The sequence below is a fragment of the Orbicella faveolata genome, unplaced genomic scaffold (genome assembly GCF_042242905.1).
Source record: "Orbicella faveolata isolate gen_17 unplaced genomic scaffold, um_ofav_v1 contig_2, whole genome shotgun sequence".
Classification (NCBI taxonomy): domain Eukaryota; kingdom Metazoa; phylum Cnidaria; class Anthozoa; order Scleractinia; family Merulinidae; genus Orbicella; species Orbicella faveolata.
Genome location: NW_028301547.1, coordinates 2,777,044 through 2,792,372, shown reverse-complemented (window position 1 = coordinate 2,792,372; position 15,329 = coordinate 2,777,044). Strand labels below are relative to the sequence as shown.

General features: G+C 37.5%; 2 protein-coding genes across 3 annotated transcripts; one reads left to right on the top strand and one right to left on the bottom strand.

Moving 5' to 3' along the window:
* Positions 1–313: 313 nt before the first annotated feature.
* On the top strand, positions 314–2,201 carry LOC149111616 (testis-expressed protein 52-like). The gene has a single exon (XM_089288775.1). The coding sequence runs from the start codon at positions 517–519 to the stop codon at positions 1,216–1,218; it is 702 nt and encodes a 233-aa protein (XP_089144901.1). The 5' UTR covers positions 314–516; the 3' UTR covers positions 1,219–2,201.
* Positions 2,019–14,379, bottom strand: LOC110058213 (DNA repair protein Ku70-like). 2 transcript variants are annotated; one of them, XM_089288768.1, is made up of 23 exons: positions 14,273–14,379; positions 14,054–14,165; positions 13,384–13,485; positions 12,521–12,595; positions 12,326–12,373; positions 11,469–11,523; positions 10,835–10,931; positions 9,856–9,934; positions 9,629–9,652; positions 8,443–8,526; positions 8,036–8,112; positions 7,238–7,321; positions 6,655–6,751; positions 6,171–6,233; positions 5,941–5,992; positions 5,645–5,733; positions 5,222–5,350; positions 4,818–4,929; positions 4,348–4,431; positions 3,819–3,896; positions 3,375–3,487; positions 2,802–2,891; positions 2,019–2,361 (listed from the first exon to the last, which is right to left on the bottom strand). In XM_089288768.1, exons 2-23 carry the CDS (start codon positions 14,129–14,131, stop codon positions 2,248–2,250), a joined length of 1,824 nt encoding a protein of 607 aa, XP_089144894.1. In that variant the 5' UTR covers positions 14,132–14,165; positions 14,273–14,379; the 3' UTR covers positions 2,019–2,247. The 2 variants fall into 2 exon arrangements, with proteins under 2 accessions (XP_089144894.1, XP_089144895.1); XM_089288769.1 differs by lacking the exon at positions 12,326–12,373.
* Between the last annotated feature and the right edge of the window lie 950 nt (positions 14,380–15,329).

Below are 15,329 nucleotides of genomic sequence, written 5' to 3'. Positions count from 1 at the left end.
GCAGCAGCAGTCCTGGTCCTTTGAGGTCGTCACGCAATGCTCCCGGTTTTGTGTCACGAGGGAGCATATGAAGGGAGTAGAGGGGTTTCAACAAGTCGCCCCAAGATCATGGTGAGGATCGAAAAATGGCCTTGAAAAACAAGCTAGGTAAGGTTAACCTTTATATTTTAATAAAATATACAAAAGGAATACTTGGGACACGGTGGAAGTTGCAAACAGGTATTCGAGGTTCGAGGGGTTTTTTTTTTTTTCATTTCCGTGACACAAAGGTTCTGGGAATATGGGCATTTGATGGCCTAGAACTATGGCTGGGCATTTGGGCAAGTTACCATTGTCTACCATTGTCTACTTCGCGCTAGCCTGCGAGCAGGCTCTTCACGGGAAAATGAGAAAGGAAGAACTTTTCTCATGACAACCTTCCTCCCCTCCAATTTTCCCGCGAAGGTAACCTCGCGCGTAATGACATGCAATCTCCATAGCAACAGTTGAGTTCAATCCTTGTCGAAGTTCACCGTAATGGCGTTTTCTCCTCGATCTAAAACCACGTTCGGGCTTCCCTTGAGGAGAGAATCTCCTTCAGAACTAACATATGACCTAAACAGTTTCGTTCGGCAAGCACCATACGACGAACGAGACAAACCACCGAATACAGCTCAACAAAGACTCTGGTTGGATATAACACATCTCGATACTTCACAGCTAGAGCAAGTCGACAACAAGTACAACAGCAACATGTGGAAAAATTTCAAATTTGTCCGTCCGAAACATAGCGCTAGCTTTGGAACGCGAAATTCACTGCCATCTTCCGAAGGCATGATTGCGGATATTTACCCATTAAGTGTGCCAAAACCCTCGCGAATCGGCAAAGACACTTACCACAAATTCTTGCACGAGATTAAATTACCACAACCCAAACAGAAAATTATCGGATGGCAACAACAGGGAAGGCAAGAATTACAATCAAGATCACTGAAAGGTCAAAGCGAATGTCGAGCTCCGCCAACAGACTGGGAAGGGAACATTTTACCTCCTTCAAACTTCAAACGGTACCCAAGACCCGAGAGCATTCTACCTCCAGATGACTATTTACGGCCTTATCCGTCGTATAGTTCACCTTCTCCAAAGAAGGTACACTCGGTAGCGTCAAGTTCACTTTACTCTCGGCAAGGAACACCGTGGCATTACGGGTTACGCGTAAGGAGACCGCATGTCGAGTAAAAGATGTGTGGCTGGTGTTTGGATACAGTCTGAGTGGGGCTTTCTCTATAACACATCACCTGAGGGCAGTGATGATGACGACGACGACAATGACGATGAACTGATGTTGATGGTTGATGGGATGACGATGGTTACCAAATATTTGCTATGACAATAATCAGAGTACTATTGAGTCAATGGATCAAGTGTACTAAAAGCATCAGCAGTCAAATGTCAATCGACACCCTTGATCAATACCCTTGATCAACACTCGATTGACCCTCAATCGACAGTCGCTCGATAGATACTCCATTGACACTTCGAATGACACTCAATCGACACTTTATCGACATCTTGGTCGAGTCTACTGATATTTGCAGACATCACAGCGAGTGTCGATCAAAACTTTCGAGTCTGTTGTCACTTGACCGACTATCAACCTACTGTCAATTAAGTGTCAATCAAGATGTTGATTGAGTGTCGGGCCAAAATGGGAGGCCAGGCTGGCCATAGATCAGTTCTAGAAAGGTCTTGTTGGGTAATGACCAAAGATTTCTCAGAATATTCTGACGTCAGTCAGAATTAATACTTTGCTTCAGAATTGTTCAAAACTTTTAAGAGTGCCTGAAGTTTATTTCCAAAGCAATGATCATTTGTTTGCAATAATTATGTTATTAGCCCTGGAGATAACTTTTACTAAGATATTTGAAGATAACATGCAGTGGTTTTACTGGTATTGATGTGCCATAATTGGAATTATTAGGCATTATTATTAATAATTTATTATGCAAAATGTTTACAAACATTCATATTACAACAAATTATGTTTAGAATTTTTTTCCCTTTTATTGATTTTTTATAAACTGCATACCTCATGAGTGAATATATCTGTTCTACATCATTTTACCCAAAAAATGTGTACAAACTGTTTTTTAAAACTATTTTACATTTTTGACTAGACAATAATAATAAGTACAATAAATGACTCCTGCACAGGGATATAACCATTCATTTCAATTGTTCATAAAGGTGCCAAAAAGTACAATCGCATCAAACTCCGAAGTGTTCTTTGATAGCTTCCACCAGATCAGCCTTTTTAGTACCACATTTAATGCCTGCCTGTTTTACGAACTCTTTTAACACTGGTACAGTGAGCTTGGTAAGCTGCAAAATAGAAAAACATCCTCCATGTCAATTTTGACAATTCCTAACTTATGTCTTGAGAGTCAATCTTACTAGGTACACAAAGAATGAGAATGTACAATCTATTTTCAATATGAATCAGTCGTCATGCATTGAATTTCAAAACAACCAGAAGTCTTGCATCATCCCCTCCCCCCTTTCCCTACTGCCTTGTTGACTAACATATTTTCCTCATACAAATCCCTAGAACACTCGTCAACTGTTGTTACCTGTCATTTCCTATGGCTTTTCTCAACAGTAAGTCACGTTCCGAGGTCACTGCTTTTGGAGGAGCGTCATTAGGTTCAGTTACACCAGTGAAATTGTTATAATCTCTTCTTTTGGAGTGTTGCAACTTTTGAAGCTTTTTTATTTGAGTACAAGCACAAAATAAAACTTGGTGTTTGATTCATGTCACTCACTCTGCCTTTCTGTGCCTCTTCTCTCATGTCAATTTCAACGTCATCTCCTGATTTGCTTCTTTTTGCTGCAGCCCCTGATGCATCTCCTGCCTGAAAGAGACAAAAAAAATTCCAAATTTATACATTCAGTGACAATGGTAAATGGTTGATAAAAAACTATGGGTGTTGCAAAATTTTCGTCAAATTTCACAAGTCTCGCAGTCTTGTTTTTTTAGGAGTTATGAGCATCTTGTAAACTCAATGTTTTCACAAAGCTGTCTCAAAGTCTCTATTTTGTTGCAAGGTTAAGTTAGTCTCAAAGTACCTATTTGTTTGTTATAAGTGATGTCTGAACGTCTTAGAGCCTGAACATCTCAAGCTCACATTAACACACTTTGACATGTCGGTCTTGCAATTGAAGAAGTCAAAATGTCTCAGACTCCCAAAGAGAAAGGCTAATCTTGCCTTCTCACAAGGTCTCACATTTACCATTCATCACCCCTGACAGTAATCAAATGTAGCAGTTTTTCTTTCAATGAGCATGGAATTTTTAACCAAACACTGCATACAAAAAAGAAATCAAACAGTGTCTACCTTTCTCTTAGGTGCAGGTTTGCCAGCTGGATTATAATCATCAGGAAAAACCAGGTCCTTGAATGCCTTTATGGCATCTCCAGCTTTACGATCAATTGCTTCCACATTGGGTTCTACAGAAAAAATTAACATCAAAAATAATTATTGTTACAGCACCTTCATGCTGAAAACAAAAGCATGAGTCTAAATGAGAATCTAAGAACTTGAGAATCAAACTGACAGATATAGGTGAAAATTAGCCTGAAATTTAGTTCTGGGCTGGACTTTTTTTTGAATTTAATACATGCATCCCAAACTGAAGATCATGAGTTATGAGGGGAAACATGTCCACTCCAGTCTTACATCATGAAAGATATACCACCTGAAACAACACATCATGGAAAGTATTGACAGTAATGGATAAAATTATTTTAATTTGGGAGCAAAACAATTTCTTGTTTTTACCAGTCAGATCAACAACCTCTTCTGGTTCATCTCTGTCTAAAGCCAGAGCCTCAAGGTTCTTGTAATGTTTCTGTAAAGCTGTCCAGGAGGAAAAATGCAATTTTCATTAATAACTCGTAAAACAAGGTAAATATAGTCAAGACAATATAGCATGTGGACTTATAAATTTATTATTGGCCCCACTGGGCCAGTCACTCATCTGGTAAATTTTGTCCTCAGTTTTCAGTACTACACAGGTCTGTAACATTTTAAAGTTTTGCAAATTTGCTACATGTTGTGAAATACTACCTACATACTTGTCATATTATTTCATTTTTTCTCACACTTCCTGCAACCTTGGGAATCCCATCTACTTATGCCTCTCATAGAGTTCCTACTCCCTTTACTCCCAGGTCCCCCCCCCCACCCCCCACCCCCCTCTGCCCTTGTCCCCCTCCACTCTATGAGTGTGACCTAAAAGTAGTAAACTGTTTTAGATTCAATATTTTAAATTTGCTGTCAGTACTCTAGGCAAAGAGTGAAATCTTACAAGGATTCTCAAACTGTGAACTATCAAATCCTATTGTGAGTTGCTTGATAACATCTTTGGCTTTATTGACCTGATCTGTTGTGGCTGAAAATAAAGAACAGATGAACAGAAAAAAATTGTAATTAATGTCTATAAAATATAACAAAAAGTTACTGTGAATAGGCTATTGGTGGTCAAATTATCAAATTCTATTTAAATTTGCCATAAATTATAGAAAATTTCTAGAATGAATGGAACTTCTTGAAAAGATTTTCCTAATAATTTGAGAGCAAAAGGTAATGTGCATTCCATTTACTTCCATTTCCCATGTGTCAAATTGTGTCTGTCCATAGACATGGTTAACGAGCAAGGTTCCAGTTTTTAATTTCAGAAAATACTGGTAAAGGGAACAAATACTTTTAGTAGACCACCAAGAATTTCCAATCAAAATCTTTGTTAACAATGTAATAAATTTTTGTTAATAAGGCTACCTTTAGGTGTTTCTTCATATTTCAGTTTTCTAAAGTCATCTGCAAATGGAAGAAATACCAGATGGAAACCAGGAGGGGTGGCTTGATTGTTGTGTTCATCTAGTTCTTCTTTCTGTAAGACAAGTGTCAGAGGTGAGTTTTTCATAAATAATTAAGTTACCAAGGCTTCTCAGCAGTACAAAGTATGATAATCCTTTTACAAACCACATGATGTGTTTTAAGTTCATATCTTACATTAAATAGCAAAACATGTTTCAGATAAAACATCATCCATCGTGAGTTGTACAAGAATAGTTTAACAATGATAAAGTTTTTCATGCCATGCAAACCATGCTGCAAGAAAGGTAATGAAAGTTTACATATTATATGCTGAAGAGGATTGTAGGCATTTGAGGACATCTTACCTGTGGAAGGAGTGCCACAAATCTCGGTGGAGTATTGATCCTTGGAATGTATCGGCATATTGGTACCACCTCTCTGTCAAGACTTCGGCTTAGAAGCGCAGAGAATAATGTTGTACTTCCTGAAACACTCTGTGGGGAAACAACAGTGAGTGATCTTCAACCCCAAATTATTGTAAAGTATTATCATTTATTGAGTGCAGGGGTTTTGAAGAACATTAATAATTACATGAAGGAAATAATCAACCTGCTTCTCCTGATTGTTGTGTTATATTCTACTGGTTGGGAGAAACACTTGGCTACTCATCATGTTCTCTATGCAATTCTTTTGTGTTCTTTTGTGTCTTCAACATTTGCCCAAGTTTTTATAAATCAACAATTTGGATTTGGGAGTGCTTTCTATTTCATTAATAATGTTATAAATACCTTTTCACTGGGATAGAGAAACTGCACAGGTCTGATATGAAAATAGTTCTTCACAGATGATCTGGGCTTAAATCCCATTAAAAGAAGACCTGCAAGTATTAAATGAGAATAATTTGACATAACTAGCTTCAAACCTACTATATATCACTGCACATATGTCTCAACTTGCAGAGATTTTGAAACTTCTGGACACACTTGTATCTTCAAAACTATTAAATTTAGAATCTTAATTTTTATGTGTTTAGACCTATAAAATGTTGAGGTAAAGATATACAATCCTCTGCGATGATCTTTACCTGGATCACCAAAGTTTTTCATCTCAGCAACCTCTTCTTTTTCAAAGATAACCTGAAACCAAAGCCAATAATATGTATTAATTAAATAATAATCCAAGCACAAAAAGTTTATTACTAACTAACAAACTTTAGAACATCATGAATGTATAGCTGAAAACAAAAATAATTAAATATAATTTATTATTTAGTTATAAGGAATTTCATAATTAATGATGTCTTTAGTTTAATACCTTTTCCCCTCCAAACATTTGGTAATACTTAATATCAGTCGGCAACAACTCTCGACCGGTATCCTACAAAAGAACAGACTTAACTACAAAACAGTTGGGTCAAACACTATTATTAAACACTATGATCTTTTAAATCAGCTTATCTTTATTACCAAAACTAAATAAAATATACCATTAATATATAAATTAATGTCAATAAATGCACCAACAGTTGGATTGATGCAAAACTGACTGGTCCTTGCAAGGAATAAACAAACAAAATAACAGATGTCCATGTTTTTTTTCTTCCCACATGAATAGTCAGGCACACAAGCTAGCTACTTAATAAATATATTAATTATAATTTTAGTGTGGTGATGACCATTTGCTTGAAGAATACTTCAAGAAATGAAAATCAGTGAAAAACTTCAGTATAATAAAAATAGTAAATCCCAGTTTCTTATGAATTCAAATATGTGCACTGTAAGCTGAAATGAAGGCTCACCACACAAATATACTTGGTGTGAGTTTTAACTTCTTCATTTGTTCGACTATCCAGGTTAATATAACCAGATTTTGTTGCAGATCTGCAAAGATGATACCTGTATGTACAGACAAAATGAAAAGACATTTTAAGTTTAAAGGCATGATATGGCCTTTCATATATTCACTTGAAAATGAAGAGGTTGTTAATTAACAAAAATTGTCTTTGGGTATCTGAGTGCTCCTTGCCTCAAGTGGTCATTAAATTTCAAAGATTATTGAGCTCTAGTTCTTTCAGAAAATACTCTGAACCTGACAGTTTCTAGAAGAAAGAGAACTAGCTAAGCTATTTACAGGCATTTTGCATAGCATTTCAGAGTAATACCATGAAAAGAAGAGCATAAAAAAGACAAACAGTGAGAACACTGGCTCATAAAAATTACTAACTAGCAAAAACAGGTCTCTGTTTATCTTCCCTTCAATACCCGCCAAAAGATTACACAAGGAAGCCCTGTCTTGCAGGCTAAGCTCATCATAGTTTGCAGAAATAAATAAGTGAACATAGTTTTATGCTCATGTGTACACAAACAAAGTATTAAACTCACACAGAAACCCCAAGCTCAACTCCATCTGCCAACATAAATGGAAGAGTTGTCATTGCCCGTTTCTTGTACTCCTTTTTTTGCACCCTAAGAAAAGAAGAAGATGTAAAGTCATCATCAAGTCATTGCATGCCAGTAGGCACATAAGGCCGAGAAGATGTACAGTGCTGTGACAATAAATTATTTCTTTTCTATTGGCCATTTGGAGACATTACTTCTTCAAGGAAACTTTGATATGAATTTGCAATAATCCCACTTCCTTGAATCAAAAATTATCTCTGCCCATGTTAAAAGTAGTTCAGTAGAAAGACATTACAGTGTACACATAATCAAGACAGCTAATTGCATTAATCAATAAAAACAAAACTAACAGTCTTACATCACATTATTACAATCCATACCCAACCTCAAGAAGAAGCAATTGCAAATATCAAGGGAGGAGGGGTGTCCCAAAAGCCAAAATTTTAGGAAAGTGGAATTTCCAAAGCAGGGCTCGAAAAAAACCTGAATTCCAACTTGCCCTTGGGACAAGTATCTCTCAAAGATTGCCTGCCCATGGCAAGTCTTAGTTTGCCCTTTTAATGATTTAGTTGGCGGATGACTTGTTTGGTCTCTTGCCCATTGGGCAAGTGAGAATGTTAAGTTACTTGCCCAGAAGGAAAATCTACTTGTCCGGGACAATGGGAAGGCACTTTTTTCGAGCTGTGCAAAGGGATTATTTTTCAGGGGGAAAGGTGGGCCGGGAGGATTAACCAATTTTGTATCTTTTCTGGAACAGCACAATGCAACTTTTATTGTTACCTGGTAAGAAGTTCTTCAAACTTCTCAGCAGGATCTGGCAATAACCCTCCTTCATCATCATCCATGTGGATTATATCCTAAGACAATCGACAGATGTCAGTGCCTTCAATTCAAGATTTTATTGTGTCATGAAAATGAGACAGTTGTATTGTTAAACATAGACTGAGCTGACATAGACTTAGCTCGCTACCTTAGCCTAATGTACATAATTATTGTAAATAATTAGTTTTAAATTTATCACACTATTCATAGCATATCGTTTAATTTATATTACTCATATGGTTTGTTAGGCGCATTTGATCATATTCGCATGTTAATTTGCGCCTTAGAAATATTAAATATTATTGTTATTATTATTATTGATATTGATCATCATTCTATTGCTCCAACAGACATTGATGACCTACTTGATAAAAGAGACTTGAATCAAAATGGCGACCTGGAGGTTGAATATGCATCAGCTCTATTGCAATACCAATTTCACTCAAATCCTAAAGAACAATTCAAAAATTATTAAAAACACAGGTAATTTTTATAGCTTTTTGTTACATCAATGTTACATGAATTACAGTTGCAGCAACTTTAAGGTCCAGAAGCTTGGCCAGGCATTCTCTTGATATTGTGTTCCTTGACATTCTTTCAGTTAACCTCTCTAGATCACTGAATGGTACTGGTGAATATCACTTTAAGGCAGCCTTTAAGAGTCAAACCTACGATACAGATTTCACTCAACAAAATCTAGTGGAGTAGCAAATTCACTGCAATCACTTACAAATAAATGCTGTTATGAGGAACATTTTACTGGAGTGAAACACCTACCCTGATGTTAACCATGGAGGTAGGTCCAGAAATAGGTGACATTTGAGATGCAGTATACAGGATTGATTGTGTAGGTTAAAATCCATTTGATAATATCATATATACAGTGAAAATTCAAATGTACAACCATCAAACATTTGCAACTGAAGATGACATAGGAATGGCAAAACATGTTTTGTAAAATCAAAAATGTTGTTTCCTTTTTAAAAATTGCTGTTTCTCTGTTGTTTTTACGACCAGTTGATAATAAATACCTCTTACTAACCGAGTTTGAGGGCTGTACTGTAAGTTACGGACCAAGTTTTTTCCCCATCGATTTATGGCCCAAGTGCCAAGTGCACAGGCCATAAATCGAAGGGAAAAACAAGGATCTGTAACTTTCAGTATGGACCAAGAAAACGAGGTTAGTAAGATATTTATCATATCTCTACTGTGTGTCTGACGGGTTCAGGAACGATTTCTATTCACGCAGAACAGCTTCAAATTTCTGACGCACCTTGAAAGCGAGTCCATTTGAAATCGTTGTTAAGTGACTCATATTGTTAGCAGGTTTTAATACACATTTTCAGAAGTTACAGCAAACTTTTAAACTTTTACTTGCTAAAAAAGTTAAGAACACTTGGCGATAAATCATGAAACATTTTGGCAACAAAAACAGCTTTAAATTTTAGCGGGCCATACAGTAGAATACGGCCTGCTAAATTGACCAATCACAGCGTGCATACTAATTGCGTGATATAATAATTATCAAAAAAAATTAATTATAGTGCTCACTGTTGATTTTGTCTTGGCTTGTTTCTGAAAAGAAAAAAATATATAGAAAAACCAGTTGTTATTTGGCTTAGAAAATGAAGCTACTTACTATCACTTCACATAGGTTACATATTCTTATTTGACTACTTTGAATGGTGAATCTCACCTTTTGTCGCATAACAGTTTGACCAAAGTCATTGGAAATAATTAAAGAGTTCCAAAGTTAACATACACTTTTGGAATCTTACTTGAAGGAAAGGATCACCAGCGTGGGGATTGTCATTATTGGTAAACAACATGACGCGCTTGTGTCCAATCTTCTGCAAACTGAGAAGTAATAAAGAAATATAAATTACTCAATGACATTTAGTACTTTGACCGACTGAGTCATCATCACTGCTCTTTGTGCCAGTGGGCGCATGAGGCCATAACATTCTGTTTCCACTGTGCCCTATCCCTGGCTACCACTCTCATGGTGTTCCAGTCATTCCACCCTGCCTGTCATCTCTCTTCCTCTACTGTCCTCCTCCAGTTAAACTTTTTTTACTTCTCTGTCTAGTGAAGTGGTGTGTTAATTTTATCCACAATTAAAGGGAGCATGGCCGAGTGGTCAGTGCATCAGACTTGCAATCCAGGGGTCCCAGGTTTGAGTCCCACTCTGACCGCTACCTGGATTTGTTTCACAGTAGCCCCAAGTTCAAATCCTTGGCCACACTTGTGAATAGCCAACTAGTTTGCCTCTGGCCAATTGGGATTGTTAACAATGTTGTGTTCAATTTGAATTATTTGTTTCAGTTGTTTGCTCTGCCCCACTAGCCTTTGTGCTATAAACACTGGCGAGGGTAAATCAAGGTCTGTTTTTTTATTTATGTAATTAGCTAAACAGCCCTTGCCTCCCTGACTGCAGTCAGCTGTGAAGGTTATATGCATCATGATATTTGTGAAAGGTACAAACTAAACAACTTTGTTCTTACCTTCAGATCAAATTGAAAAGGAGAATCAAAACAGCAGCTTATCAATTTAATACTGACATTAAAGGGCCAGATTGGTTAAGACTGAGAAAGACTGGAGTTAAGAATGAAAAAGAATTGAAAATTTAGGCTAAGTCTTTCATGGTGCACAATCCATAAAGTAAAATCAATAAGTACTACACATTACAATGCTTGCCTCAAGCAGCACTCAGCCTATATTAAAGTTAACATACACAAAAAACAACTTTCCATTTACCTTTTGGAAAACATGTTAGAACATGTCCAGAGGACATCATTTAAGGAAAACCCACTGTTGTGACCAAACTTGTTTTCAAAATCATTGCAACTATCATCTGAAATATAAATCCACAATATTGTTATAAGGACATTCATCAGCAATGAATCTGTAAATTCTTTTCACAGCATGGCCTTGACACGTCACATCCTAACATTTGCTGCATCAGCAACTTGTAGTAAATTGGTCACTGTGGTGCTCCTGAATTAAATTATCCAATTTTGTTTTTCAGTCATCATCAGTTATTGGATCATGTATACTAAAGGCATCTGCAGTCAAGTGTCAATCAATAGCCTTGATTGACACTCTGTCGACAACTCGGTTGACACTCGATCAACACTCCATCAACATCTTGGTTCACAGTCGGTTGACAGTCAACTAATTTTTGATCAATACATACGAGCCCATCAACACTCAGCAGACTATCGACTGACTGTTGATCAAGTGTCAATTGAGAGTCGCCCTGAGTATTGATCGAGATGTCAAACAAGTACCCATCAAGATGTTGATTGAGGGTATCGATCGACACTTGACCACTGATGCCTTTGGTACAACTTTTATTTAGTCCACAAATATAGAAAATCTAGTAACTAACCTTCAAGAAATTTTTCAAGATCAAGTATACGTTGGGCATCTGGAAAATCTAACTCCTATAAATTAACACAAAGCAACAAAACTTAATATTACTAAAATCTTTCAGTTATGAAATGAGTGGATCTGTTGGCATTTATATCAAGTTTGTGTCCAGGAGCGAACGCTAGTCCATATGAGACAGCATGGCCAGGTGCTTAGAGCGCAGGACTGGAAATCCAGAGGTCACTGGTTGAAGCCAATTTCTCATCATGTTGTTCTCTGTACTCCCAAGTATCAGACAGACAGACAGACAGACAACGCTTATTTAAGCATGATAAAAATTAAAGCCCAGTAGCTTATGGGATCATGTATAATAAATTAAATCATTAATTTATATGTGTATAATTAAATTAAATTATCACGCCTTGGCTATGCTTGTAAATAGTCAACTGTTTTGAGATTTTCAACCTTAATATGTTTATTTACAAAATTCATTTAATAGGTGTTTAAGTGTGCAAAGAAAGTCCTGTCTGTTAGTCTGGGGCTAGTGGATTCTGTGGGTCAGTAGAGTTTCCTGGGACAAATTTTGAGGAAATTCAAATTACAGAAGTACTGTAAGAGATGAACTTTTGGGGGGCTAGTGAGAAATATGATTTTTGGGCTCATAGTGAGAGCTTGCCTGGAAGGGGAAAGTTTGTTTTTTGTGAACATTGTTTCGTTGCATAATTTGTGTTGGGTTGCATTACGTTGCAATGCATTGCACTGCATTGCATTTTGTTGATGCTATGGAAACAGTCGTTAACTGACAGCTGCATGTGCCATAATGTCTGTTTCTCTTTTAATTACAAGTTGATAAAGAGTAAAAGTTCAAATAGATACCTGATATAAATACACTTGCTTGAAATCACTTGGATTCTTGCTCTTATCCTAGAAATATTAATCAGATAAGTCATAGTAAAGTGAATGACTCACTTCTAGGACTGTATCTGATGTATTTTTTCTTAGAATTTTTCAAAACAGTTTGACTTAATTTTTCTTTGTTTCAGAATGTTTTGTACATTTACTTATACTTACAGTTCCAAAGAACACAATCCCAATCAAATCTTTGTCACTGCTTATGATCTTGTTTTTCAGCACACTCACAGCACACTAGTTAATGGTAAACAAAGACACAAAAAGAAAACTTTTAAAAATAATCTAAATTTACAGCACTCATTGAAGTTTTAGGATAGACTAGGGGCAAACATTATGTTAGTGTTCTTTGCCACATGCAAGGCAAAAACCACTCTGTAGCTCTGGCGTTGTCCTGGGGGTAGGCGAATGCCCAGCCCCAAGGAGTAATAAAATTTCAAATGCCCCACCCCTGGTATTGACACAAGTAAATACATTGCTATTACCCAGTGAGAGGCAGGGGGAGGGGGGAGAAGCAAATATGGATCAAATGAATGTGTGGATTTTAAAGCTGCCTGAGATGATCAGCTTCATATAGATCTTGTATTATATGTTTGTCAGAGAAAGCTAGAGAAGGATCATACATCTTTAATTCTTTAATGACATGCATTTCTTTACTTGAAGATGTCTCAACAAGATTAAAGTACATTACACACTTTGAACAAAACAGTAAACCAAATTAATGCAACAACAATGTGGTATTGTCAGGGAAATTCTCACACATTATGCACATGTAAAGATAACCACATGCACAAAATTATATAAATGCAGGTGAATGATACTTGCTCATTATAATATGTTAAATTTTGAGTAGGGATATTTTTAACCCCTTGCCCAAACTCTCACTCTGGAGCATTTGGCTCACTTAGTTGTCCCCACCCTGTGGAATTTACAATTTTTAAAAACAACCTGGGGCCTGGAAGTGGGATCAGACACTACTTAAATTGACAGATGCATGAACATAAACAGGTGATCAAAGAACAAACCTTTATGCATAGCTGAAAAGGGATTTCACCTCGGACCTGTTGAAACATCTCTCTTGAACAGTCAATTACTAAAATAAGGCTGTCCTTGTTGTCCCATCGTGTCTGCCAAAACAAATATAGGAAACAAAATTAACCGGAGATAACGATAAATCAGTGGCGGATCTAGGGGAGGGACCCGGGGGGGCTGGGCCTCCCCTTTTTTCGGGTACAAAAAAGAAATCGCAGAAGGAACTAAAGCTGCTAGGCCAAGCAAAACCCCCCTCCCCCCCCCCCCCCCACCCCTCCTTAGCTCAAGGTCTGGATACGCCACTGTAATTAACTATGGAGGTGATATTTGCTGCAAAATGAGCTTATACACGAGTGCATAAGCATGAGTGGGGGGTGAGTGGGTTAGTAAGAAACATCACTTAAAATTACTTTAAATTAATATTACAAGCAAAGCACTGGTAGATGGACACCTTGTAAGGCAAATCGTGCTACATGGGAGGGAGCCGCATAAAAAAGACCGATCTCAATCTGTGGTTAAATTATAAAAATACACTTCCCTGGGTTGTACCCCTCCGACTCTCCCTTAGGCCCCTTAGCACCCAATTCCAACATATTCCAGGGCATGCATAGAGAAGCTCGTGAATTAAATTAATTCTATGTTGATGAAATCGTGTTTACTAACTTTCTGATCTGGATCGATGGCATCTTCATCTTCCTCGCCAAACAATCCCGCAGTGCTCGCCCAAGACCAGTCCGCCATGACTGAAATTCGCTGACTGCAGCAAATTGCCGATCTTGCGAAAAATAGTGACGAAAAACAGGGAAAGTGGTTACTTCATATAAGCAAACTGGGATTATCTACAACATCAAAAGAGTTTTAATTCAGCTACAATATGCCAACCTTTACTTGGACCGAACAAGACTCAGCCAGCTAAAACTATCGTCCCTCAGTTCCCGCGTTCCCTTCTATTTCCAGTCCACGCTCATTATTTCTGGTAACCTGTTGTGTATGCTACACAAGGCGTCCAAAAGCTCCCATCTTCGTTTGCGCGTGTGCCATTACCGTGTGCCATTAAATATTTTCGCTTGCGCTTGATTGGTCTGAACGCGTCACGTGACTAAATGTGTCCCGGCTAGGACTGGGGAATATCCTACTGATAATCCCCGGTTTTCAAAGGTCAAGGAAAACTGTGAGCTTTGAGGAACAGATAATGTCCAAGGACAAATATCCGACGATGTTTTCTCGCCAAGTGGAGGCTATCGTTTATTAAGAAAGAAGTTAACTAATTAGATTTCCTTATTCAGTTCTCATCGCATGCTCCTGGTTTTCAGCCGTTGGCCTTTCAATCACCGGTAGCCAAAAAACAGGGACGAAATAATAAGCAGTACATGTAGTTGATCTGAGCTAGGACTTATCCTATGCATACAAATCAACTACCGTTGTTACAAAAATTGCGTCAATAAAGAACAAGAAAAAATAAGGCGTCGTCCTGGAGAGTGGGTGTTTTGGAGCAAAAATAAAGCTTATGGGCAAAAAGGTTTCCCAGTTGTATGTACGCGATGTAAGGCTCAAGGCGGCACATATTTTGATGTTTCGAACATTAATCAGATTAATGCCCCATCAGAATATGTAACATAACCAGAATCATTCAATTCCTTGCAATCTTAAACGTTTGTCTCCTAAAATATCCTCACCACGCCCCAGGAATAACTTTCCGGCTATATAAACAGGAATCGATCAGACACTGCATGAGTTTGTTCAGTGTTGGCATAGGAGCTTTCGAGCAATTGAACTTCAGACATCTTTCTCTCCGGACTGTGGGACAAATAATTTCTCGCCAGCAACTAGCAGAACGGGAAAAATTGTTAAAAATGCTCATTCGTCCGGGCTTCACAAGGTACAGGTCTGATGAAGCTCGGCGTTAGAGTTGCCCCTTCAAAGCTGACGTTTGTACAGA

Bases quoted from the DNA above. Each gene is read 5' to 3' on its own strand.
- LOC149111616 (XM_089288775.1), top strand. From the start codon at position 517: ATGGCGTTTTCTCCTCGATCTAAAACCACGTTCGGGCTTCCCTTGAGG.
- LOC110058213 (XM_089288768.1), bottom strand. From the start codon at position 14,131: ATGGCGGACTGGTCTTGGGCGAGCACTGCGGGATTGTTTGGCGAGGAA. The intron at 9,653-9,855 runs GTAAGATTCCAA...TTTTCTTTTCAG, and splicing joins CTGGTGATCCTTTCCTTCAA to AAACAAGCCAAGACAAAATC. The intron at 3,897-4,347 runs GTAAGATTTCAC...CCTCCTGGACAG, and splicing joins TTCACAGTTTGAGAATCCTT to CTTTACAGAAACATTACAAG.